This window comes from Prionailurus viverrinus, chromosome E1, assembly GCF_022837055.1.
Source record: "Prionailurus viverrinus isolate Anna chromosome E1, UM_Priviv_1.0, whole genome shotgun sequence".
Taxonomy (NCBI): Eukaryota; Metazoa; Chordata; class Mammalia; order Carnivora; family Felidae; genus Prionailurus; species Prionailurus viverrinus.
In genome coordinates this window covers 10,671,706-10,693,426 of record NC_062574.1, presented here as the reverse complement: position 1 = coordinate 10,693,426, position 21,721 = coordinate 10,671,706, and the positions used below count along the sequence as shown (strand labels likewise).

At 53.9% G+C, this 21,721-nt stretch overlaps 2 protein-coding genes and 1 long non-coding RNA gene across 11 annotated transcripts in view; 2 read left to right on the top strand and 1 right to left on the bottom strand.

Annotated features, from left to right (window-relative positions):
- MAPK7 (mitogen-activated protein kinase 7) overlaps positions 1-3,182 on the top strand; it is a 30,648-nt gene extending 27,466 nt beyond the window's left edge. For 3 of the 5 annotated variants that reach the window (XM_047832356.1, XM_047832354.1, XM_047832350.1), the window contains exon 9: positions 3,094-3,151. The gene's annotated coding sequence lies outside the window, so the exon portion shown is untranslated. Of the gene's footprint in view, positions 1-3,088 lie in introns of all 5 variants that reach the window. The other 2 variants (XM_047832352.1, XM_047832351.1) reach the window with 2 other exon arrangements.
- Positions 3,183-5,741: 2,559 nt separating this feature from the next.
- RNF112 (ring finger protein 112) lies at positions 5,742-11,692 on the top strand. Of its 3 annotated transcripts, XM_047832358.1 has the most exons (14): positions 5,742-5,874; positions 6,068-6,108; positions 6,855-7,140; positions 7,328-7,534; positions 7,623-7,751; positions 7,994-8,098; positions 8,534-8,584; positions 8,896-8,952; positions 9,033-9,107; positions 9,248-9,365; positions 9,523-9,689; positions 9,789-9,842; positions 9,957-10,031; positions 10,162-11,692. In XM_047832358.1, exons 1-14 carry the CDS (start codon positions 5,821-5,823, stop codon positions 10,630-10,632), a joined length of 1,890 nt encoding a protein of 629 aa, XP_047688314.1. In that variant the 5' UTR covers positions 5,742-5,820; the 3' UTR covers positions 10,633-11,692. The 3 variants fall into 3 exon arrangements, with proteins under 3 accessions (XP_047688314.1, XP_047688316.1, XP_047688315.1); XM_047832360.1 differs by lacking the exons at positions 5,742-5,874; positions 6,068-6,108; positions 7,623-7,751 and having other exon boundaries at positions 7,009-7,534; positions 8,502-8,584; XM_047832359.1 differs by lacking the exons at positions 5,742-5,874; positions 6,068-6,108; positions 7,623-7,751 and having other exon boundaries at positions 7,009-7,534; positions 8,896-9,107.
- Positions 11,693-14,704: 3,012 nt separating this feature from the next.
- LOC125152128 (uncharacterized) overlaps positions 14,705-21,721 on the bottom strand; it is a 69,552-nt gene continuing 62,535 nt past the window's right edge. For 2 of the 3 annotated variants that reach the window (XR_007147056.1, XR_007147054.1), the window contains 3 exons: positions 17,148-19,852; positions 16,923-17,058; positions 14,705-15,087 (listed from right to left, as the gene is read on the bottom strand). This is a non-coding gene — a long non-coding RNA (uncharacterized LOC125152128). The remainder of the gene's footprint in view (positions 15,088-16,922; positions 17,059-17,147; positions 19,853-21,721) is intronic. The other variant, XR_007147055.1, reaches the window with a different exon arrangement.

Below are 21,721 nucleotides of genomic sequence, written 5' to 3'. Positions count from 1 at the left end.
GGCATGGGCACCAGGGCAGCTAGGGCTTCTGCAGCACCCGCCGCACCCAGCTCACCACACCTGACAGCCCAGGGGCTGTTGGCTTGACAAGATAGTGGGCTCCTGAGCCCCGCAAGAGAGCACTGTGGGGCGGGACACGAGGGATGATGGCAAAGGGTTGGGGGCTTATGTGCCCCTGTGGGCCTTGGCCCCTGTTCCCCTTGCCTCTCGTCGTAAGCTACACAAACTAGGCTCTTTATCTCACACCTCGGGGTCTTTGTAAGTACTGGTGTCCCTGCCAGAAATGTTGTCTTCCCGCTCCCACAGCTTTGCCGGCCAGCTTGTGTTTGTCATTCAGGCTTAGCTTGGGCATTGCCTTGTGGAGGATGCCTTCCAGATGTCCAGATCTGCGTGAGGTGCCTTTGTTTGGTCCTCCTGCCTCACCCCTGCCTCACCCTCGTCAGATCACCCAGGACTTGTCTAGTGATTTTTCTGCCTCCCCACCACTAGACTGGAAGCACCATGAAGGTTCACTAGTCTACGCCTGGGGCCAGCATGATGCCTGGTATATAGTGCTTAACCCATGTTTGCAATGTGGATGGATAAGTGTGAGAATGGATGATTGGATGGACAGACTTAAAGTGGAGTGATGGCTGAAAGGATGGATGGATGGCTGGGGAGGAGGGGGGGCAGGTGGTTGCACGAGTGGATGGGTGGGTGGGTGAATGGGTGGATGGATGGGTGGGTGGGGGAAGGGGAGTGGGGGAGTGAATGGATGGGGCAGGTGGGTGGGGGTGGCTGGATGGGGGGCAGGTAGGTGCATGAGTGGATGGGTGAGTGCGTAAGTGGATGGAGGAAATCGTACACGTGTGCATGCTCACGAAGGCGCATGGATGAGTATCCAGGGGATGGATGGACGAAAGAATATAGGACATGAGTTGTGTATACATGGGGGAATTAATAAAGGATAATGAAGGAGTGGATGCCTGACTGGGTGGGTGGATAAGTAAGTGGATAATAAATGGGTAGATAATCAGTGCATGTATAATGGATGGCTGGAGGAATGGACAGTGAATTGATGGGTGGATGGACAGGTGGGTGAGTGGACTCCTCACTCACCTGCCAGGCCTCGGGGACACGTTGGGGGGAGTCAGTACACAGCACATCCTGCTCAGTGATCAGGGTCTCTGGGCTCTCCCAGGAACAGCTGCAGCAGAGACCTTCACAGGCTTCCCAGGGCAGGAGCAACCCAGAAGTCTACTGCGGAGATGGTGCAGGAGGAAGAAGCTGTGGGAGAAGGCAAGGAGTGACAGACTCTTGCCTGGGCCACAGCCAGAGAGAGCTGTTTGCATCTAGGGAGGGGGACCCCGGACAGGGATGCGGGGCTGGTGAGGGAAGCTGAGGCTCAGGCTGGGGCGGGGGAGGGAGCAGGGGGCCGGGAGCAGCTCAGGGAGGAGTAGAGAACAGTGTAGCTGGGTTCAGGCTGGAGACAGGTGGAGGGATGTCACCTCAGCCCCAGCCTGGGGGTGTGTCTGCCTTTTCTTTCTCCCAGCCAGTCACCCGTGGGAAGTGCCCTGGGGCAGCTGGGCGGAAGCCAGGGGATGCAGGTGGCTAGATCTTCCCAGAGAACGCATGCCCCAGAGACAGAAAGGCACCACAGCAACAGTAGAGGGGGGTGTGCCGATCCCTCACATGGCCTGCACCGCTGGCAGTGCTTGGGGCATCCAGGTGGTTCCCAGGAGCACGGAGGAAGGAGAGCTGTCCAGGCGGCAGGGCTGGGAGGGAAGGGATCCAGTGCTCACCAGCACCCACTGTGCCAGGCTTCCTGATGAGTGCCGGCCTGCCCCGTGCCTTCTGGAAGCTGCAGGCCGGGGAGGCAGGAGAGGAGCAAGACACTCCAACAGAAGGGACTTCTGGTCTCATTGAGCCCCTTTCCATTTGCATATCAGGAAACTGAGGCCCAGAGAAGGTTGATGACTTGCCCAAGGTCACACAGCGAGCTGGGGTCAGAACCATCCAACACTGAGTTGCCTGATTCCTAATTCCAGTTTCTACCTAGACCAGGCCTGGGCCAATTTTTCTTTCCTTCTCTGAAGTAAATGGCTACATCCTGAGATACAGCAAGACCGCATACTGCTTTCCAGGCTTATTGTAATTGAGATGATTTCTGCCACCAGGAAAACCATAGAATGTAGTGGTTAAGAGCTTGGGTGCAGGAGCCCGACTGTCTGCCCGGGTTTGGATTTTAGTTCTGCCATTAATGGCTGTGTGACCTTGGACAAGTGACTTAAACTCTCTGGCCTGTTTCTTCATCTGTAAAATGAGAGTAATCCAGTACCTCCGTCATAGGTTGTGTTATTGAGGGTAAGTTCACGCCCGTAGGGTGCTTGGAACTATGCCTATGAGTAGGAGTATTTTCGGCTCCTAGTTTCTCCAAAAGTGTCTCCGCACCCTTACCTCCTCCCAGGCCGGAAGCTGGAGCCAGAGGTCAGGAGGCCAACGGCCTGAGCTGGGCCAGTAGGAGCTGGACCCACAGGGAGGGAGGAACCACGATGTTTGTTGGGTGAACGAATGGACAAATGGATGGAATAATGAACGAGTCTGTCTCCAGGGCCTGAAGTTCAACTCCCTCCCCACAGCTCAAGCTCCTGAAACCCAGGCCCACTCTCTTGCCAAACCCCCTTCATGTGGGCTCTGCTCTCTCTGAACGCACCACTCAGCTCTCCGAGCTCCCCAGAGGCCTGTCTACCTTGTAGGGCAGGCCTAGCTCAGTGTGGCCTTTGCTGACCCTGTGAGTCCCTGGGGTAGGCTGGGGGCACTGTGGGAGGCCCTACGTGGTATCCTCGCCCTACAGAGCCGGCGTTCTTCCTTTCCTTTCCAGCCACTGTGGGCCCTGTGCAGGTGCACGGGGCTACCCTGCTAGGGCCCCCTCTTGGGTGGGGCTCACCTGCCAGGCTCAGGAACTTTGACCTTGGGGAAATCTCCCTTCACATCCGCGCAGACATGCCAAAACAAGGATTGCCCATAGCCCACACGGAATTGAAATATTTTGCCATGAATTCTTTTAAAGAGGATTTATATGATCTTTTACAATGTTGAATTTGTTAAGAACAGATTACTTGTTACTGTGTATGAACACGAAACGGCTATTATGTTCTCCACGTTAGTCACGCCTGATGTCCCAGGATCTAGCTCAGTGTTCAACACTCAGCAGGTGCTCGGTAAACATTCGTTGACTCCGTGGCACTGAAGATTTGCATCTGACGTCACAGATGACACGAGCTGGGTTTACCAGCTGACATCACGTGGAGGGTAGCAGACACCCAACTCAGCAGGTATGACGTTTGATTTGACGTTTTCTTCTTGGAGTTTGGAGATTATCCCATTCCCATCAGGTTTCAATCCTTCCCAGAGACTGTAGAGACATTCACAGGCCTACAGAGCCTAGTGGAAAGAATGGGACCATCCACACCTAACCTCTACAGCCAGGCTCCCTGGGCAGCAGGTTCCCCTCAGAGCCCCAGATAGCAGCAGGGGCCTCTAGGAGCAGAGGAACGGGGTCCAGGCCTTTCTCCAGGAGCACGGGGCTCTCAGCCTGAGGGTGCAGTGTACTTCTCCTGCCTGCCCCTCTGCCAGGCCGGTTCCCACTATGGCTCACAGCGAGCCTCTCTCAGGTGCCTGGCCTGGGTGGGGGCCCTACCCTTTTAGCCGGCCTCCCCGCCCACCTCCAACCCTTTGTAAAACGGTGTCCACCCAGCAAGCCAGAGTGACCAGGGTCGACTTCTTTTGTGTGACCGGTGCAGTCACTCTGGGCCAGCCCTCAGAAGGGACCTGTGTCTAGGCATCCGCGCTGGGCATCCCCATCTGGAAACTCTTCCTTAGTGTAGCTTGGAGTTTGTGTTTTGGTTTTTTGAGGTTATGTGTTTGTTTTTTTTTTTTTTTCAAAGCTTATTTATTTATTTTGAGAAAGAGAGAGAGCGAGAGAGCAGGGGAGGGGCAGAGAGAGACAGGGAGAGAGAGGATCCCAAGCGGGCTGACGTGGGGCTCAAACTCACAAACCTCGAGATCATGACCTGAGCTGAAACCAAGAGTCAGTTGCTTAACCCACTGGGCCACCCAGGCACCCCTGGAGTTTGTGTTTTTAAAAGTGAAATCTACTGGAGTGCCTCAGGCTCAGAGAGGATCGCAGCTTACCCAGGTGTTGCCAGGACAGGGCAGGTGTAGACCTTCCATGTGCGTCCAGCCCCCTGGCTCTCTCCCCTGCATCTCTCTGCCAGCCATCCAAGTCCATGGATAGGGGAAGCCTACTCTCTGCCACAAAGATGAGTGCCGGTCTAGGGCTCTGCTCCGCTACTCCCTAGAGTGAGGCTTTGCTGCCGGCCCACAGTGGGTTCGGGTCCGCCAGGTGAGCTTCTCCATCCTGGTGGGAAAGACAGGAGCGAGCCATATCTAGCCCCACCTGCTGGGAGTGGTCCCCAGTGGACTTCTGGTGAATCCATCACCCCTCCCCAACCCCGCCCCCTCCCCTCTGCACCAAGCTCCCAGGGCTTAAGAATAACTTCCTCTAGGCAAGTGGCTTTCTGTACATACTTGTGACCTCAGAGCTTAGAGGAGTGAAGGAAAGCGCCCAGGGCCCCTGGCTCATACGGGTCAGATGGGAAGTCTGATTCCGGGACTTGGGCCCCTCGGAAACTGTCACAATCAGGAGCCTGACCATGAGCTACCTGATGGCAAGTTCACGCCCAGTCGGGAAGGGGGAGGCGGGGAAGCTCCAGGAGGGGATCGCATCTGAGCTGGACCTGCGAGGGTCTCTCAGGAGGGATGAGGGGAAGCCCCGCCGCAGGCAAGGTGCAAAGGTGCAGAGGCAGAGAAGGGTGACAGAGGGCGGAGGCTGGAGAGGAAGTTTCAGGCCCGCAGACGCAGGCCAGGTGGTTTGGATTTTGATCTGATGTTGTAGAGAGCCATGGCCGGTGCTGGAGCAGCATGGGACCCAGCTGTGTTCAGGCAGATTCTGCTGGCCGTGCACCGGGGAGTAGATGCGAGGGGCTAGAGGTGAGAGTCACACGTTTGAAGCAGAAGTCACACGTGAAAGCTTCATGGAAGGGGAGATGCCAGGGAACACACAGCCAGTGTCAGAGAAGTCAGGGGGCCAGGAAAGCTGCAGCTTTTCACCGTTGGCACCAGTGAGATGCCCGGGGCAGGAGGGAATGCACCAGACCACATGCAATATGCTGGCATCCTGGGGCCCCACACAGAACTGGCTGCTCAGGAAACTGTCCCTCCAGGGACCAAAGGGAGGCTCCGCGTCACTCTCCGGGGGTGCGATATCTCATCTCCCACACCTCCCCTTTGGCACACCCTGTTCAGTGGCCTGGGAAGAACCCTGGCTGGGCCAGTAGGGGCAGTGCCTGCCCACAGTTCCATCTCTGCCACGCGCCCATATGGCTTCTCTCTCTCCATCCCTCCTCCCCCTCCCTGCCTGTCCTTATCTTTCCCTTCCGTCACCATGGCGACTCACCACCTCGGCTCGCCTGCATCCCAGCCTCTGCCAGGGATTCTGAGCCCGGCTCTGTCCCTCCCTCCTCCGGAGCCCTGGTTCCCGCAGTCCTGTCTCCTCCCCCTGGGGTGAGTCCAGAGGCAGCCTCCTCTTTCCCGACTGTCACATCTATTTTCCAGCTCTGACGAGTCGCTGCCGGCTCCTCTGGGGAGACCATCCCCCACCCACCGTCCACCTGCCACTGTACGGCCAGCCCTTAGGAGGAGAGCCATCCTCACTGCAGCTGACAGTGTCTCGGGGCCTCAGCTCTCAGCTTCCAGACCTCTCCCCGCTCCCAGCCCCCCATGCCGAGGTCCGCCTTGTCAATCATTTCCTTCTGTCATCGGCTTGGCAAACAGGCAAGCATTGGGTCCTGAGATCTGGGGTGCAGGGTGGGGGGGTGGGGGTGGAAAGGGCCACCTGGGGACAGGGAGGGATGGGTCTTTGGAGGGGGGATGGGGTCCACTGAGACCTAGGAGGAAGACAGAAATCTGGATTCTCTTCTAGATAACGTTTTATCCCCCCACCCCCACCCCCAATTATGTCTCCAAGGAGAGAAAACGGAGCTTCATGGGAAACAGCCGCAACAGTTGGTGAGTGGCAGGGCCACCCGGCCGGACTGCCCCAGATCCTGCTCGCTAGGCTGGTCTGGGAACCGGAGGCCTGGGGCCACCCGGCCTCCCTCCAGAGGGCTGTGCCAGGGGAGGGCCTGAAGCGGGATCTGCCAGGGTATGGAGGGAGGGAAGGAGAAAATCCGGCGGGTGCTGCATGGAGACCAAATCCAGCTCAGAATGGGAGAGCGGAAGGAATCTTCTAAGAATCGGAGCCATCTGCCCCACCGCTGGGAGGCTCCCATCCACTCCTTATGGTCCCATAGTGTAGCATATGCAGGTATCACCCCTGGGGGGTCCGGCCGAAGCCAGTAACTCCTTGAGGAAGCCCTTGCAGTCGAAGGCTGTGGGAGACAGTTTCCAGTGAGTATTCGTGCCGGGCACCGGGCAGGGCTCTGCACGTGCACCAGCTCGTGTGATCGCCCCAGTGGCCCCGTGAGGCAGGGACCGCTAACCTCCCGTCTCGGACAGTCAGGAAACCGGGGCCCAGATCAGTGCGGGAGCTTGCCCATGGACACACGGTAACTCCATCCAGGCTTCTCCCTGCCGGGAGCACTGTCACCGCTGTTCTGCTGCCTCCCCCCCTGGGGTCCCAGGCTCTGGGGTGCAAGTCAGTGAGGAACGAGCAGGGCGTGGCCTCACTGGGAGCCCCCCCTGCCCCCCAAACTCCTGACCCGCCCTCCCCGCGCCCCACACACTGCTCCCAACAGCCTGCTCTGCACCCCCAGGTCTCACGCGCCATTCCCCAAGTTGGAGCTGGGCCTGGGGTCCCGGCCCGCAGTGCCGCGGGAGCTCCCCGCCTGCTCCATCTGCCTGGAGAGGCTGCGGGAGCCCGTCTCGCTGGACTGTGGCCATGACTTCTGCGCGCGGTGCTTCAGCACACACCGCGTCCCGGGCTGCGAGCCGCCTTGCTGTCCAGAGTGCCGGAAGATCTGCAAGCAGAAGAGGGGCCTCCGGAGTCTGGGGGAGAAGATGAAGCTCCTGCCGCAGAGGCCTCTGCCCGCTGTGCTGCAGGTCCAGGGTCCCGGCCTTGGCGTGGGGAGGGGGCGTGGAGGCCCCCGGGTCTGACGGTGGCTCCGTCTCCATTCTAGCATGTCAGGGCGGGGAGCGGAATTTGGGGTTGGACACGCTCCCCGCTTGGGGCCCGGCTCCCACTGCCTGGGTGCTCAGGGAACCCTCTCCCCCCTCCCCCTCGGCCCAGGAGACCTGCTCCGTGAGGGCCGAGCCGCTGCTGCTGGTGCGCATCAATGCCTCCGGAGGCCTCATCCTGAGGATGGGGGCCATCAACCGCTGCCTGAAGCACCCCCTGGCCAGGGACACCCCTGTCTGCCTCCTCGCTGTCCTGGGGGAGCAGCACTCAGGGAAGACCTTCCTCCTCAACCACCTGCTCCGGGGCCTGCCGGGCCTGGTGAGGGCAGGTTAGGGGTCCCCGCCCGGCTTTGGGAGGGGCATGGGGGCTGGAGGGTCCACCTGATGCTCTCTTCTCTGCCCCACAGGAGTCAGGGGAGGGCGGCTGGCCGAGAGGAGGAGGGTCCCTGCAGGGGTTCAGGTGGGGTGCCAATAGCCTCACCAGGGGCATATGGATGTGGAGTCACCCCTTCCTGCTGGGGAAGGAGGGGAGGAAGGTGAGGGGCCCAAGGGCAGAGGAGGTGAAGATTGGATGGGGGGGGTGGGTATCAGGGGGAACGTGGAGGGTGGGGGGTTGGTCGGGGAGAGCAGGGACAAAGGGGAGGGGAAATGGAGAAAGAAAGCTTTGGGGACAGGGACAGGAAGACGGGGTAGGGAGAGGCAGGGTTGGGGGGAGCACATGGAAGAGCGAGGCGGGCTTGACCCCGTGGTTCATCCCCCACTCCCACCCCCCATACAGGTGGCTGTGTTCCTGGTGGACACAGGGGACGCCATGAGCCCGGAGCTGAGCAGGGAAACCAGGACCAAGCTCTGTGCCCTCACCACGATGCTGAGCTCCTACCAGGTGAGGGCGCTGTGACCTGGTCATCCGCCCCATCTGCCCGGCTCCAGCTCAGGAATCTCTCCAGACTGGACATCTCAGCCCCGTCCAGCCCTGGGAGTGCTAGGGATGGTTACCCTGATCTCATAGACTTCCGTGTCCAGGGTCCCCACAGACTCTGGGGTTGCCCCTGCAAGGGAGGGTCGCCCCCGGTCAGTGAAGGTGGGAACATGGCTTGTTCTAAAGGGAAGTCAACAGCCGCTGGGAGCAGCTGAAGGTCAGCAGGACCTTCCACCCCCTCGAGGCCAGTCCAGGCCCTGCAGGCTGTGCAGGCTCCCAGGCAGGTGTCTCCCAGGTCCCGGCCTCACAGTCGGCCTGCGAGCTCCTTCCTCCCCGGGGTCTTCCCAGTATCTCTTTGCCTTTGCAGACCCTCTTCCATCTTGTTCTCCTTGGTTCCAGATCCTCAACACCTCCCCGGAGCTGAAGGATACAGACCTGGAATATCTGGAGGTGAGGAGACATTTGGTCTAGGGGTGCCACCCTGTCCCTGTCCTGACCGTAAGGCCAGGGGACTGGATCAGCCACAATCAGAGGTGCCTTCCATTTCTGGCCAAGGAGTTCATGCAAGACCCGGAGCTGGGCTGGGGGGGGGGGGGGGGGGGGTCAAGGGCAGAGGGTGACGTGTGGGATGCCTGGTTGGGAGAGGCAGGGGAGTCCCAGAGCCGGGAGCTGGGGGGCGCGGGTTCCCCAGTGTGCCCAGAGGGGAGGGGGCCACAGTCCTTGCAGTGGGCCAGACATGACCCTCGGTGCCTCACCCCCAGATGTTTGTGCACGTGGCCGAGGTGATGGGCAGGCATTATGGGATGGTGCCGATCCAGGTAAGACACCCATGTCCAGACACGTCACCCCAGACTCTAACACCCCACAGCTGCTGGTGTCAGGACCCCTTCTCTTCCAGCACCTGGATCTCTTAGTCCGGGACTCATCCCACCCCAACAAGGCAGGGCTGGGGCGCGTGGGTGACGTCATCCAGGTGAGGGGTGCAGAGGGCGGGGATGAAGGTGGCGGTGGGGGAACTGGGCAGGAGGTGAGGGGAGCTGGGGAGGGGGCCTGCAGGGAGCTAAGAACAGGAGCGTGGCCCCTAGCTCACAGGTCTCCCCTCTGCGCTCTCAGAAAGCCTCCAGCAAATACCCCAAGGTTCAGGAGCTGCTCCGAGGGAGGCGAGCCCGCTGCTACCTCCTGCCTGCTCCCGAGAGGCGGTGGGCCAGCAAAGACCACGGAAGCCCAGGCGGTGAGTGTCCCCGGGAGCAAGGCCTCCCCCGCCTGCCCTCCTCTGGGTGACCCCCCCTTGCCCTAGCGAGCCTCTCCCTGCCTCTGACACCCTTTCTCCTCCCAAAGCCCGGTCCTGCTCAGCCCCTGGTCCTCAGCATGAGGAATCTCTTCTTCAGACACAGATGACGATGTCCGCCACCTCTGTGCCTACGTCGCCGATGTGCTGAGTGCGGTCCCCCAGCACGCCAAGAGCCGCTGCCAGGGGTACTGGAGCGAGGGCCGCCCCGCGGCCAGGGGAGACAGACGCCTGCTCACCGGGCAGCAGTTAGCTCAGGAAATCAAGGTGGGCCAGCCCCCAGCCCCAGGCCCCGGAGAAACCGCCCCCCGCCCCCCGCCCCCGCGCCCCTTGCCCTCCCTGACCCCTCCCGTGATGTCTCTGCAGAACCTCTCAGGCTGGATGGGGAGGACGGGGCCCGGGTTCACCTCCCCGGACGAGGTAGGGGCCCCTCCCCCCACACCCCCAACCCTGGGGAAGGGTCTGGGGGGCCGGGCGGGGGCGGGGCTGTGGGCCCCGGGCGGAGCGGAGGCAGCCTGGCTTTGCCGTGGACAGATGGCCGCCCAGCTGCACGACCTGAGGACGGTGGAAGCTGCCAAGAAGGAGTTTGAGGAGTACGTGCGGCAGCAGGTGAGCTAGCCTCGAGCGGGGGGCGGCGCCTCAGGCGGCGGGGGCCACCCCCACCCCCCACCCCCACCCCCACCCCGGGACAGGGCTCCGGGACGGAAGGTCAGCGCGCCTTCCTTCCTCCCCGCCACAGGACGTGGCCACCAAGCGCATATTCTCCGCGCTCCGGGTACTGCCCGACACCATGCGGACCCTCCTCGCCACCCAGAAAGATGCCATCCTGGCCCGCCACGGGGCGGCCCTGCTGTGCAAGGGCAGAGAGCAGACCCTGGAGGCCCTGGAGGCCGAGCTGCAGGCCGAGGCCAAGGTCTTCATGGACTCTTACACCATGCGCTTCTGTGGCCACCTGGCCGCCGTCGGGGGCGCCGTGGGCGCCGGGCTCATGGGCCTGGCGGGCGGCGTGGTGGGCGCCGGCATGGCCGCGGCCGCACTGGCCGCGGAGGCCGGGATGGTGGCGGCCGGCGCGGCGGTGGGGGCCACGGGGGCTGCGGTGGTCGGGGGTGGCGTGGGCGCCGGGCTGGCTGCCACCGTGGGCTGCATGGAGAAGGAGGATGATGAGAGGGTGCAGGAAGGGGACCGAGAGCCCCTACTGCAGGAAGAATAACGGGGCCCAGGAGACCCAAGGGAGGAAGAGGTGCCGGGTGGGAGGGCAGGAGGTGCCGGAGGGGAGGGCTTGGGGGCGGCGTGCTGCACCGCCCCGCTCCAATGCCCAGTGTCCGGGTGGCTGGCCGAGCTGGACAATCCAGGTGGCTCCAGGATCCTGGGGAGGCCGCCTGGGGCCAGGAGGCAGTGTCTGGGGGCAGTGGATAGAGGACAGGGCCCGTTCCTGGTTGCAGACCACTGCTAACCTGCCTGTGGTTCCCAAACCAACTTTACCCCAGGGTTTCCCACCCAGAATGAGGCTCCACTGGCCTCCCTCTCCTGGCTTATTCCCCTGATGACCCTGAATTGTAGGAAGGCTGAGCAGGCACCATTCTGGAAGTCTCCCTTGGGTGGAGAGGATCTGTCCCTTCACAGATGGGAGAAGCCGCGGGGTCGGGTGACGTTGGTGCTCAGGACCAGGGAGCACTAATGAGGGGCTGGGGGAGAGAGAGAAGGAGCGGCCACTGGGCAGAACCAAAGAGTCCAGTGTGGTGGACAGTGACCTAATCCCCAGAGTGGAGACACTTTGCTCTGATGACTTTTCCCAGAGCTGCCCCCAGGAGGATAATGGTGGCCTCCCTGACCCTCCGCAGCCCCAGGGAGTCCACATATGCACTTTGAATGGGGGTCCCTGTAGATCTTCCCTCATGGGTGTGTCCTTTGTTGAGCAAGCTCAGACAGCAGAGTGCCCAAGTTCTTTCTGGAATGCTGTCCCAGCAATGGGTTAGATGCCAAAGAAAAATGCCCGTAATTGCATTCTGAGCTAAATCGGACAGCCCTCGTGAGTCTATGAAAGTCCTGCAAGGGACAGCAAAGGGAAGAACACATTCCATCCCGAACACGAACACGCCCTTTTTCTGGAGCCCATGTCTGCAGGAGACCTGGGTGCAACCCCCCCCAGGAACCCAGAGGGCCCAGCGTCCTTCCATGGGACAGAAAAGTCCTGCTGGAAGACTTCTAGGCTATTAAGCTGTAAAGTATTCATGGGCGCCTTATATGAAAAATAAACTGTGTGTGCTTGAGTGTCAATTTCCCAGTAAATTATTGAAACAATACTCGAATTCAGCCCCCAGAGGGCTTTGGGGCACAGGGGCGAGGGAGGTAAACCAAGGCATTCCATGGTGGGGACATGTGGATAGGGAGAGCAAGACTGAAATTCAGGAGATCTGGGACCTGAGTGTCCAACACCCCACTTGGGGGTTGCAGGAGGGCTCAGGCCAAAGGCCAAGGGCACAGCCACCTTCCACTAAGACTTGGGGTCCTGCTCTTCTGGTCTCTCCTGCCTCAGATGGCCCTGGGAATAGATTGTCACCGGGCATCTGTCCTGGCAGAAGGAGAGAGTTGGAGGTGTGGGTGAGGAGTCTTTGCTTCATAAATACTAGAGGGAGGAGGACCCCAGGCCGACCTCTGGTCGGGGGCGGGGGGGGGGGGGCAGTCAGCCAGCCAGGCCTTCCCATGCTGTGTCTCCTCCCTGCCTCAGCTCCCCACCTCAGAATTTCAGCAGAGGTCACCGTGTCCAAACCCTGCCTTTTACAGATGCAAACCCAGAGAAGGGACATCTCAGTTAATGCCCCCCAGCTGGCTGGTGGCAGAGTAGGGCAGCTCCAAACTCCTAATTCCCCAGCTGGTGTTCCCCCACATCCATCAGAAGAGTTTTTTGTTGTTGTTTTTTAATGTTCATTTATTATTGAGAGACAGAGCATGAGCATGGGAGGGGCAGAGAGAGAGGGAGACACAGAATCCAAAGCAGGCTCCAGGCTCCAGCTGTCACCACAGAGAGCCCGATGTGGGGCTCCAACTCGCGAACCGCGAGATCATGACCTGAGCTGAAGTCGAACGCTGAACCGACTGAGCCACCCAGGCGCCGCAGAGTTTTTAAGGTCAGCTGTCCTGAAATCCAGGTGCTCTTCTTAGGTGATTTCCTCCCACTCTGGTTCAGCTCTGGGAAGCAGTGTTGCAGGGACTGAGACAGAGGGACTTGGTGTGGGACAAGTGGCTTCACAGTAGAAGCTTCAGTTAGCAAGCTGGGGGCAAAATAATGATGCCAAGAAATCCCAAAGCCAGAGTTGGGGAGAGGAGGGGCGAAGACGGAGGGCCGAGGGTGATCCTAACTTTTGGAGACTGGGGCAGAGGTGGGGATAGGGTCCAGACTTTGTCTGGTGTGTGCCCAGAAAAGCTTCCTAGAAGCATCTGTGGGGCCCTGCCATCATCATGTGGTGAACCCGTGAGCTACACAACCTCCCAGACTTTGGGGCTGGCAGGCTTAGAACTTGGATGGGGGAAGCCTCCGAGGAGACCCTGAGGGAAGGTTTCGTCTAGCGAGAATCCCACCCAATAGCGCTGCAAGGAGTTGCCGTGATCTACTTTGAATGGAAGCAAGTGGAAATGCTCTGCATAAGCAAGATGAGTCGTATTAAGTTGTACAGCATTTGTCTTGTGCCCTGTAGTTCAAAGCATCCTCCCAAACATCAGCTTCCTTAAGTCTCCACACCATCTCATGCAGCATGTGGATGGAGTATCCGTTTCTACAGAAGCCCGGACACATGACTAGTCAGACGTAAGCCAAGACTTGAACCCAATGTTTTCTGATGCCATGTTCCTTGCTTAAGTGAGCCCTCACCGCACAAGTCTCTCCAGGCTCCTCGGCCAAGCTGTTGGGTCCCAAACCCAATTAGGGGGCTTCCTGGACTTTCAAGGTCAGTTCTGGAATTCACAAGAGCCCACACGACTCTGTGGTCAAGGTCCCAGCAGGGTGCTGACGTCTGGCTGGTTTCTCCTCTGTGACCTGTTGAAGGTCACTGACTCTAAGATTCTCAGGTGATTCTCAGGGTTGGAGATCTGGTGATTTGGCTTGTGGCTCCAGTTTCTGAGGCCAGTCCTCATGTTGGAGATGGTGGGACCACTACCTGAAGGAACCTGCATTCTTAATTCTTACTGTGGACTGAACCCCACCCCCCACCCATCCTAATCCACCATGCGTTGGTATTAGGAGGTGGGACATTTGGGAGGTGATTGGATCATGAAGGTGGAGCCCTCACAAATGGGATTAGTACCCTTATAAAAGAGTCCCAGAGAGATCTCCAGTCTCTACCCCCCATGTGAGGACACAGCCGTCTAGGAACCAGGAAGTGGGCTCTCACCAGCCACCACACCAGATCTGCTGGCATCCTGATGCTGACTTTCCCTACCTCCGGGACCGTGGGAAAGAGATATTTGTTGTTTGTATGCTTCCCATTCTGCGGTTGTTAGAGCAGCCCCTCGATCGCGTGGCCCAGGGATTCCTCTAACTGCCCGGATCTGCGATAAACCATGCTCTGAGCAAGGAAGAAACGCTACTTGCACGAAGTGAGTGAGATGTATGGGTTTACTTATTACTGCACCACAGCCTGTCCTACCCTCACCAACATGGAAATTTGCTCCCGGAAATGGGGTGAAGACCTGAAATAGTCCTGGTTGGGTGGTGGGCAGTAAGGAAACACAGTGCTGCATCCGTTTTATGGCCTCATGAAATATTGGGTAAAACTATCCTCTACAGTAACACTGAAGACAGACCCTTACACTGTTGTATTTTCATTTCTAAAAATAAAACCTGCCAACCCAGAAAACCCTCCCTACAAATGTCGAAAAGGAATAGTTCTGGTTTTGAGTAAGCATGAGCTCAGCCTGGCCTGTGTCCCAGGTGACCTGCTATTTAAAAAATAAAATTATTGGGGCGCCTGGGTGGCGCAGTCGGTTAAGCGTCCGACTTCAGCCAGGTCACGATCTCGCGGTCCATGAGTTCGAGCCCCGCGTCGGGCTCTGGGCTGTTGGCTCAGAGCCTGGAGCCTGTTTCCGATTCTGTGTCTCCCTCTCTCTCTGCCCCTCCCCCATTCATGCTCTGTCTCTCTCTGTCCCAAAAATAAATAAAAAACGTTGAAAAAAAAATACCATAAAAAATAAAATTATTAAGACAGAAAAGAAATCCCACCATTTTTTTAAAAAAAGATTTTATTTTTAATTAAAAAACAAACAAACAACCACGATGTGGGGCCTGAACTTACAAATCGAGGGTCACATGCTCTACCAACTGAGCCAGCCAGGCACCCTCCCCATCCTGCTTCCCTATAAGCCAAGCAGACACAACCCCTGTTTGCATGTTCCCAGGTATGAGCACTTGTCGGGTGAGGAGACTCAACAGTCCTGCTCACTCTACGTGCTTTCAGAGTTCACTCTGCATTCCCCTGGTCATTGGGGTGGCCATCTGTGAGAGTTAATGGCCTCTATCTGGGAAAAAAAAAGAAAGAAAGAAAAGAAAATTCTTGTACCTCTACGACGAGCAGGTAGTTGAGATGCCTCAGCTAGATTCCCACAGTGACAGGGCGATGGGGCATTGTCTTCCTTGATGTTGACATTGAAAAGAGATGGCTCCCAGGCCCTGCTGAAAAATATTCCTGGGTTTTAATTCTGATAAGAGGCTTATTTAACCTCCGATAAGATTTGCATGCGTATCAAAAGGACAGAGGAATTCTTTCTATCTTTATTTTATTATTTTTTAAAAAGTCTTACTTATTTAAGTGATCTCTACACCCAACACGGGGCTCGAACCCACAACCCTGAGATCAAGAATCACACACTCTTCCAATGGAGTCAGCCAGGCACCACAGGAATTCTTTACAAATACAAGTTTTCTCTCTGAAATGTTCTAAGAAAAAGGAGGAGAAAAGATCTCATTCCTTTTGGAAAAGAAATTCAACCTTATTTTTATTTACCCTTTTGTTACTATTTTATTGTAATAGCATAGTTTCTAATGATCTCCATTTCTGTTTCTCTCGGCATTTTGCAGCCACTGAAATATTCAGCGATTGTGTGGGGAAATGTGAAGCAAAGTAATTATCAGAATCACGTTGGGACAAATTAGAAAATTCAGTACAATATGGACTTGAGGAAGAAGAGTCTTTAAATGTGTGTACCAACGATATGCTTAATTTACTTAAAGCAAATATTTGATTACGTAAGGGAGGAAAAAATATCTTTTCGTTTTACTTGTTAAAAACAACAGGCCCTAAGTGGAATTGCTTATGCTAAGCCCATGTCAACAAACTGAGACTTAACTTAGAGTTTTGGCTCTTCTAGAAATCAGACCTTACTGATAGACCCTTGGCAATCTCCTAAAGGAAAGTGACCTTGTAATAAGCAACTTGCTTTTCTGCCTGGTAGAACTTTCTTGTTCCTGCTCCCTCTGCTTATAAAAGTCTTCTGTTTCATACAGCTCTGTGGAGCTCCTTCCCATCTGCTAGATTAGATGCTACTCGATTGAATCATTAAACAAATATTATGATAATAATAATAATAATTTCACTAGAAAAGCTCTTTTCTTAAAAAAAAAAAAAGCAAGCTCTTTTCTATTGAGCTCAATATCAATGTCAGTGATTCTAGAAAACTTGTTTCAAGTCCTTGTGGGAACCCCAATCCCTTCCTCCTGAGATGCTGACTTCACTTCAGAAGCCTGAATCCAACTGGATTTTTCTTTCAGTTTGATAACCATATCAAAACATGTAAAAGCGTCCCTCCCAGTGTGGTGACAGGCATCTTTCCTCTAGAATCCCATTTATTTATTTATTTACTTACTTACTTGCTTATTTATTGATATTATAGAGAGAGTGTGCATGTGAGTGGGGAGAGGGGCAGAGGGGAGAGAGAGAATCTTAAGCAGGCCCCATGCTCCACGTAGAGCCCGATGTAGGGCTCGATCCAACGCCCCTGGGATCATCTCCTGAGCCAAAATCAAGAGTTGGCCACCCAACTGACCAAGCCACCTAGGCACCCCTCCTCTGGAACACCTTTATGTACATGAAATCCCCCCAGCAGAGGATGGCAGGCCTCCTCCGATGTCCTCCAATGGGCCCTTCCAGGTCCTTATGATTTTAGGTCTCACAGCCCTTTTAAGTATTGAACATGATTATGAGAGGATTCACCAAATTGGGCACAGACCCAAATTCATCAGCCTATCAAACTGAAGTTCATAAGTTCAAAGGGAGAGACACCGTACTTTCTGAGGGGGTGCTATAGGCCATTTTCACCTATAGACATCTTTTTTTTTTTTTAATATTTATTCTGAGAGAGAGACAGAGAGTGGGAGAGCACGAACAGGGGAGGGCAGAAAGAGAGCAGAGCCTGATGCGGGGCTCAATCCCACGAACCGTGAGATCATGACCTGAGCCAAAAGCAAGAGTCAAATGCTCGACCGACTGAGCCACCCAGGCATCCCCTCACCTATAGACTTCTAAATGAAGTTTGCAGTGTTGGATTCATCCACTCCATTTGCCTTCAGGGCTGAGGGGACAGGGCAGATCCCAGCATGATTTGCATGCCTCCTGAATGACAGCGGACGTCAGGTCACCTGCAAATCCTGCAGACATAACGAGACAAAGATCTCTTACTTTCCACAGGTGTCAATTCTATGGAATTGAACTGCCACCAAGTGTCTCCTGTGCTCACCTTGGCAGTGGCCCGAAAAGAATTCTGCCGACAGACAGCACGTCTCTGATACATTTTGGATAAGGTCACCTGTTTGGTCGTCATTGGTAAGAGTCTAGTGCCTTTAAAATTCCTCTCAGATGTTTGACTCAGATGATTTTGTTGATGACACATTACTGGTCTGATCGTGCACCCGCAGTGCTTCTGCACTTAAAAGACGGTCCAGGACATACACAGAAGTCAAATGATCCAAAGAAAGGCTTGAGCTCTTTGCATAAGTGTGGCTGCTACCACCACGGCGTGGAGGCATCCAGAAGAACTGAGAAATAATGCTATCGGTCTAGAGTCAAATGCCAGCTTCAGAGCTCAATTCTGCCAGCAGTCAGTGTCTTTGTTTCCATGGTAAATCACGTGGAAAGCTTTTTCAAAATTTGGAATCCTCACAGCGTGGGGAGAGACCGTGACCAATTTCAATGGTTCAAAAGCTTCCTGCGGATTCTAGGGATCCGACACAAGGGTCTAGAGTATTATCAGTCGGTTGGTCTATCAGAGGATTTGCCCGCTCTTGAAAAAGCTGGAATCCACCGTGGAGAATATGTCACTTGTCCCCCAAATTGTTGCTTTGTTGTTGTTGTTGTTGTTGCTGTTGGCTATTTCATCTGAGAAATTGGCTAACTCCGGCATTCTAACACTTTGTGGACTTGCACGACAAATTCCCTAAATATGTGACCCCAGCTTGGCAATATTGCAGTTTGTCTAGTGAGGCCGTATGTCCCCGCCAGGTGAGGAATGGTGAGAAGCCCAAGTATCACTTCTGCATTACACTTCAGTTTCTGAAGCTACCAGCAAATCATCCCCATACCGAATAATTATAGATAGCTCGGCGAGACAGATTTCCCTAAATGGGCTAGACAAAACAGTAGGAGTCCCCCAAATCCTGAGGAACATTTTGCTCTGAACACTGGACTCCTTCAAAGGTAAAAGCAAATGGGAATTGGAACTCATTAGCTAGAGGAACAGAAGAAAGAAAAAAACACAGCAGAATGTAGAGAAAAACTGTAGGCGACAGAATCAAAGTCAGAAAAGTTGCAGGGGGACCATGGAGCTTAATGAAACGACAGACTCATTCACCTCTCTCAGATCTGGTACAAAGCCCTACAGGGGCCAACCCTCTATCTCAAGGTCACCTTCCCTCCTTGCTGGAGGTATGGGAATATGACAGAGTGAGTGTCCCTTTGAAAAAATGATGGCTTGTTTTCTGATTTTTTTCAATAACGTGTTTGATTTTCTCCAGCTGAGCCCTTGACGAAGGATCTGGTTTTCCACATGGCCCTGGCTTACCTTTTCGGTAAGGTATTTTTATCAGTTCTATATCCCCAGTTAAACCAGGATACTAAATCCCAAAGCCCCAGAGTGGTGCATGGATCTGTCTCAGCTGGGTGCTTTTCCAGCATGGTCTGAGACTGCCACTCTGCGATTCCCCCTTTCTTTCAGGAGGCACAGGGTCGCCGGGTCAGCCTTTTGTCCAGGGAGGTCCACAAACACTCCATTGGAGCACAGAATACGGTAGGTTCTCACGTGCACAGCAAGCATGTCCCCTGCGGGTTTACTCGGGAATCAGGAGAGAGTAAGAATGCTGTTCCTCAGCCAGGGAGGGAACCACAGAGAAAGAGGAACCGTTGAGAACTCTTGCTTTTGGGTGGAGTCTTTTAAAAAAAATGGTAATTAGGTCAACATTGTTTACAGCATTGCTAAACCTTCTGTGTCCCTACCGATTTTATCTACAGTTATCAACTACTGAGAGAGGGATGTGAACATTTCTAACTATAATGGTGGATTATTTATAAATATATTCTAAATAGGATGCGCATAAATGGTGGTCTACTTCCCCTGGCAATTCTGTCAGTTTCTGCCTCACGCATTTTGAAGTCCTGTTATTTACGTGCGTGCATATTCAGGAATGTCCTGTCCTCCCCTGAATGGAGCATATTATGAAATGTTTCCCTATCACCCTGCTAATAGTCCTTTTGCGGTCTTCTCTGTCTGATACTGATACAGCTACTTCATGTGTGTATTATGGAGTGCTTGGCTGGTATATCTCTTTCATTCTCGCACTTTTCACCAGCCGTGTCTTTATATTTAAAGCGTGGTTCTTATAGAGGGCATATTTTGGGTCTTGCTTTTTTACCCAGTCTGATAATACCTGCCTTTTGTTTGCAGTCTTTAGGCCATTTACATTTAAAGTAATTATTAATCGGACGTGCCTTGATGTGGTTTTCTTTATGTTTCCTTGTGGCTTCAGGTTCACTGAACCTCGATCTGTTGGTTTCTGTCAAATTCAGAATATTTCAGGACATTATTCTTTGAAGTTTTTCCTGCCTCTTCTCATTCTGGGACTTCAGTGACATGAACGCTGGACCATTTGCTATTGTCCGACAAGTCCTTGATGTTCTTTTCTCCCGTCTGTGTATTTGCCTTCTCTGATCTTTACTCTCTAATATCCACTCTGCTGTAAATCCCATCTAGTCTTTCTTTTTAAAGTATCTTCTTTTTCACTCCCGATCCTCTGCATTCTTGAGTACACAGAGGATATTTATAACTGTTTCTGTGTCTTTGTCTATTAACTGCCTCATCTCTGCCACTTAGCGATCTGCTTCTCCTGAGAGATTTTCCCCTTGATTATGGGTAATATCTTCCCGCTTCTTTCCATGCCTATGGATTTTTTCCTGGAAAAAAAAAAATTAAATACTGGTAAAATATATATAACACAAAATTTACCATCGTAACTGTTTTCTAAGTGTGCCGTTCAGTGTGCTAGTCAATGTGTTAACTACATTCACATTACTGTGTGACCATCTCTGTCAAACTCCAAACTTGCAAAGCAGAAACCCTGTCTCCCTTAAAAAATAATGTCCCTGCCCCCTCCCCCCCACCCAGCCCTGGCCGCCACCACTCTACTTTCTGTCTCTATGAGTCTGAGTACTCTGGGGACCTCATATGATTGGAATCATGCAATATTTGTCCTCTTGTGATTTGCTTATTTCATTTAGCAGAACGTCTTTAAGGTGTATCCACATCGTAGCCTGTGACAGGATTTTTCCCCTTTTTGAGTCAGGCCTACTGATATTTACTTATTTATTTATATTTGAGAGAGAGAGAGAAAGAGAGTACACAAGTGAAGCAGGGGGTGGGGGGAGTAGAGAAAGAATCTCAAGCAGAGTCCACACTCAGTGCAGAGCCCTACGCAGGGCTTGATCCCACAACCCCGAGATCATGACTTAAGCTGAAATCAAGAGCTCGCCACTTAACTGACTGAGCCACTGAGGCTCCCCACGCCTACTGATTTTTAAAAAAAAAAATTTAACGTTTATTTATTTTTGAGAGAGTGTGAGCAGAGGAGGGACAGAAAGAGAGAGAGAGAGAGATACAGAATCTGAAGCAGGCTCCAGGCTCTGAGCTGTCAGCACAGAGCCTGACACGGGGCTTGAACCCATGAGCTGTGAGATCATGACCTGAGCTGAAGTTGGTGCTGAACCAACTGAGCCACCCAGGTGCCCCAAGGCCTACTGATTTTTAGTTGAATGCTAGACCTTGTGAGGTCCCATTGTCAGGTCCCAAATGTTGTTGAATTCCTTTAAAGAGTGTGGGATTTTCTTCTAACAAACAGCTTGAAAGGATCAAATAGATCTCTAGTAGCTTAGCTGTTTTCCAGAACAAAGTACAGCAGTCTTTCGAGAAAGACAATATCTAGTCTCATGTACTACAAGGCCTCTTTCCATGCTGGATTTTTTCCCAGCCCTGCGTGAGTGCCAATGACTATTCAGTCTACAAGTTCCAAATCAGATTTCTGGGGAAAAAAAAAAAAAAGAAAAAAGCTTCCTTAGGGGCACTAAGCAAAAGGCCAATTAAAAAAAAATTTTTTAATGTTTATTTATACTTGAGACAGACAGAGCACAAGTGGGGGAGGGGCAAAGAGAGAGGGAGACAGAATCTGAAGCTGGCTCCAGGCCCTGAGCTGTCAGCACAGAGCCTGAAGCGGGGCTCCAACTCATGACCCATGAGATTGTGACGTGACCCCAAAGTCGGACACTTAACCTACTGAACCACTCAGGTGCCCCCGAAGGCCAATTTTAAATATTGTATTGGTATCCACGAAGACTCAAGACACCATAAATCTAGAAACGCAGTCCTAATTGGCTCATTCCTATTATAAGAAATGATATTTATCCTCCTAATATAATATAAACTTCACTAGGATATTACTTCTCATATGGACATCAGGCTTATACTTGTCTACCACATTCTAATTTATTCTGTGTAACCTGAGTAATTGTTAGAGGTATCCAGATATTTAAAACCACCACCCCTGTAGTCAATCATGTGTCCTAAAAGGGACATCCAGAAATTCCTAAAACAAAAGAAACACAAATTATTCTTAAAAACTTCCAGAAGGGATCATCGGTTCTCATTTCCTGCACACTCCCCAAAATACAACGCCCACAAAGGGAGCGAAACAACTAGAAAAGGTGTTCACACTTTTCTCTAACCTTCACAAAAGTCATAAAAGATGACACTTCTGTTCTGAAGGCCCAACA